The 3180-nt window shown below is 43.6% G+C and overlaps 1 protein-coding gene across 1 annotated transcript in view; it reads left to right on the top strand.

Moving 5' to 3' along the window:
- Window positions 1-2772, top strand: part of GADD45A (growth arrest and DNA damage inducible alpha) — a 6584-nt gene extending 3812 nt beyond the window's left edge. Inside the window, exon 4 of the mRNA XM_077450508.1 lies at window positions 2022-2772. Coding sequence (XP_077306634.1) covers window positions 2022-2135 — 114 coding nt within the window. The 3' untranslated portion in view covers window positions 2136-2772. The remainder of the gene's footprint in view (window positions 1-2021) is intronic.
- Window positions 2773-3180: the final 408 nt, after the last annotated feature.

Below are 3180 nucleotides of genomic sequence, written 5' to 3'. Positions count from 1 at the left end.
CCTGTACCACTAAGGCTCCGTTCACACTTTGATTTGGGTGACTTTGGCGTGCAACTTTGCATGGGTGCGACTTGGTTGTGACTTGTCCCTCCGCAAAGTCAGACCCACTGTTGCATGTAAAACATTCATGCAACTTTTGGGGGTTAACATTGAAGTCTACGGCCCTCAAGTTGCATGAAGGTCAGACCAAAGTAATGCAGGAACTACTTTTAAGTCGCACATATATGAAGGGTTATCATTCAAAAACATGGCGTATGACTTGTCATGGGACTTTGATGTCCAAAGTTGCATGACATTGCACTAGTGTGAATGGGGTGTTAGACATGTTTCACGTTAACTTGTCATGCGACTTGTCACACCCCATTTTCACCAATGGAAGCGTTCAATTCACAGAAACTTTGAAAAAGGTTACTGTGCGACTTCCATTGACATCTGTGTAAATGAAGTTGCACAGATGTCTGAAAGCTGCACATGAAATTGCTGTGATCAGTGGCTTTGAAATCATGATATATCGCGATTTCAAATCCGCACTGGTGTGACCTGGGGGCGGATGGCACTGTTGCTGTTTGCAGGTAACTGCTCAGGTGTAGAGAGAGAGATTTGCATCTGAACTGGGGAACAGAACTGCAGCGGACTCCTGCCTTGAAACTGCAGCCACATATATGTGATGCAGATGAGGAGTTTGCTGTAAGATGAAGAGAACCTGTCACTTTGTTCTAAACAGGCAAGGTGACAGGTTCTCTTTAAGGCTGGGTTCGCACCATCGCCGCATGCGGCTCCTGCGGGGGTCTGGTGCCTTCCCGTTCACTGCTTCAGGTCCGATTTTTGCGGAATTCCGACCTGTAATGCCGTGTACACACGACCGGACTTTTCGACAGCAAAGGTCCGACGGAACGAATCCGCAAGACAATTCGACTGTGTGTGGGCTTCATCAGGCCTTTTGCTGTTTAAAAAATCAAACGGACTTTAGAAATAGAACATGTTTTCAAATCTTTCCGTCTGAACCAGTTCCTATCCAGAAATCCACTCGTGTGTATGCTAGTCTGACGGACGAAAACCGACACTAAGGCAGTTATTGGCTACTAGCTATGAACTTCCTTATTCTAGTCCGGTCGTACGTCCTCACATTCAAATCCATCGGACTTTGGCGTGATTGTGTGTGGCCAAGTCCATTCGTTCGGAAAGACCGTTGGCCCTAGTCTGCCGAAAAGTCCTGTTGTGTGTACGCGGCATAAGGGCCCGAAAGACGCACAAGGCTCCTGTGCAAATTTGCATTGGCTCCATAGAGAGCCAGTCAAAATCTCCTATTGTGAATTGGAACCCGCATCTAATTTTGCAATGGTGTGAACCCAGCCGAAAAGAAACTTCCCTGTGTGATTGTTGGCTGTGAGTTTTTTTTTGTACACAGGGGCACGGCTAACCTTCTAAGTATTGCATTTGTCATTGCGGTTGGCTGCCTACACAGTAAACCTTTCCCTTTACCTTTGAACTGCACCTGTTATCCCCCCGCCACCCACTCACTGGGAGTGCAACGCCTTGATTACAATACATCCGGCTCACATATCCCACCAGCAATCGAACAATTGATGTGCGGCAAGTATTCTTTACCTGCCCAGACTTTGGTTTCTGTTGCCAGATCCTCGCTGGATTCCCAAGCTCCCGTGGGACTGACTCACTCCTGCATTCCTAAGCTCCATGCACTTCCCCACCCCTGGAAGGAGTTTCGGTAATGCTCGATCACCGTGACTTTGCTTTCTGCTACAGTTGCGCTTTTTTTTCTTTTTTTTTTCTTCCTCTTGTGATTACAAGTGGACTTTGAAGCACTGCGTGTGACATCATCACTAAACTATTCCCGTCCCCGACTTGTTCTGACATGCCTCTTAGTAACGGAAACTGCTCCTACCCGCTACTAGAACAGGTGCAACTATAAAATAAAAGCAAATATTTTATTGCAATTTTGGATTCTTTAAGGTCTATTTAAATTTTATTTAATTTCTTTTTTATTTTTTTTTATTTTCTAGAACCCACACGCTTCTCAGCTTAAGGATCCCGCCATCAACAAAGTGAGCAACTTCTGCAAAGAGAGCCGCTACCTGGACCAGTGGGTTCCCGTGATCAACCTGCCCGAGCGATGACCCCCGTTCCGATCGCCACAAAGGACACTTTCGGGTTTAAAATTTTAAAAGAAATAAAAAAGCAGCAAAGGGTTTTGCGGATGCGCAAGGGGTCCGTTCTTTTGTGGTGGACGCTTCCACAGGATTTACAAAATTGTACAAAAAAAAAATATATTGTAAAAAAAAACAAAGTGGACGTGACTGGTTTGGCTGCCTTGTGCTGTGCGGGAGGAAAGGCACGGGGTCTTGGGACACGGCGCCGGGAATGACGGAGAGAGAGAGAGAGATGAAAAACTGCTGTGGAACTTTCAAGCTGTTCACAAATTTTTTTTTTGGTGCCTTTGTGACTTTCAGGAGGGTCGGCACAGATATCGAAAAAACAAACATCAGACTTTAAATGTCTGGGGAGAAAAAAATAAAATAAAAGCTTCTTTTTTAAACATTTTATAGTATTAAAAGAAATGGTTAATGTTAAGTTGTCATATTTGAAAAGTTTAATTTATTTCCTCAAGATTTTATTTATGCAAATTTGTTACATATTTTATGAATTACAGAAGCTGGTACTATACTTTTTTTTTTTATACTCGGAGTGGTTGAGATGACTGACATTTTAACCTGTTTTTCATTGGATTGTTCTAAATAAAAGCCTTTCAAATGACCTGAGTGTTTCTTCTCGTGCTTCTGTATTTTAAAGTGCACATCATCAAAGTGCATCCAACATCAAACATTAAAGTGCACCCAGCATCAAAAATGTCATAGAATACACCTGTTTGCCCGTGGATGTATTGGCTGCATTCCTTTTTCAGCTTGTGATCCTGCCAGTAACACACTTCTGTTCTAGTGTGACAACACCAACTCACTGTGCTGTATTTATAATAAGTGTTGTCACCCTGAGACAGGAAGTGTATTTGGATTACAGAAGACCTTTCCATTAGGGATGCACATACTTGTTTGTTAGCGGCGAGTACCAATACTTGTACTCCAGTACTCGCCGATATGTTTACTGTGTGATTTGAGCCCATACAAAACAAATGGGCTCAAATTGCACTGCAAAGAATCGCATGCA

Source organism: Lithobates pipiens, unplaced genomic scaffold, assembly GCF_037356315.1.
Source record: "Lithobates pipiens isolate NorthernLeopardFrog02 unplaced genomic scaffold, aLitPip1_a1.2 Scaffold_23, whole genome shotgun sequence".
Taxonomy (NCBI): domain Eukaryota; kingdom Metazoa; phylum Chordata; class Amphibia; order Anura; family Ranidae; genus Lithobates; species Lithobates pipiens.
This window is presented reverse-complemented; position numbering and strand designations above follow the sequence as displayed.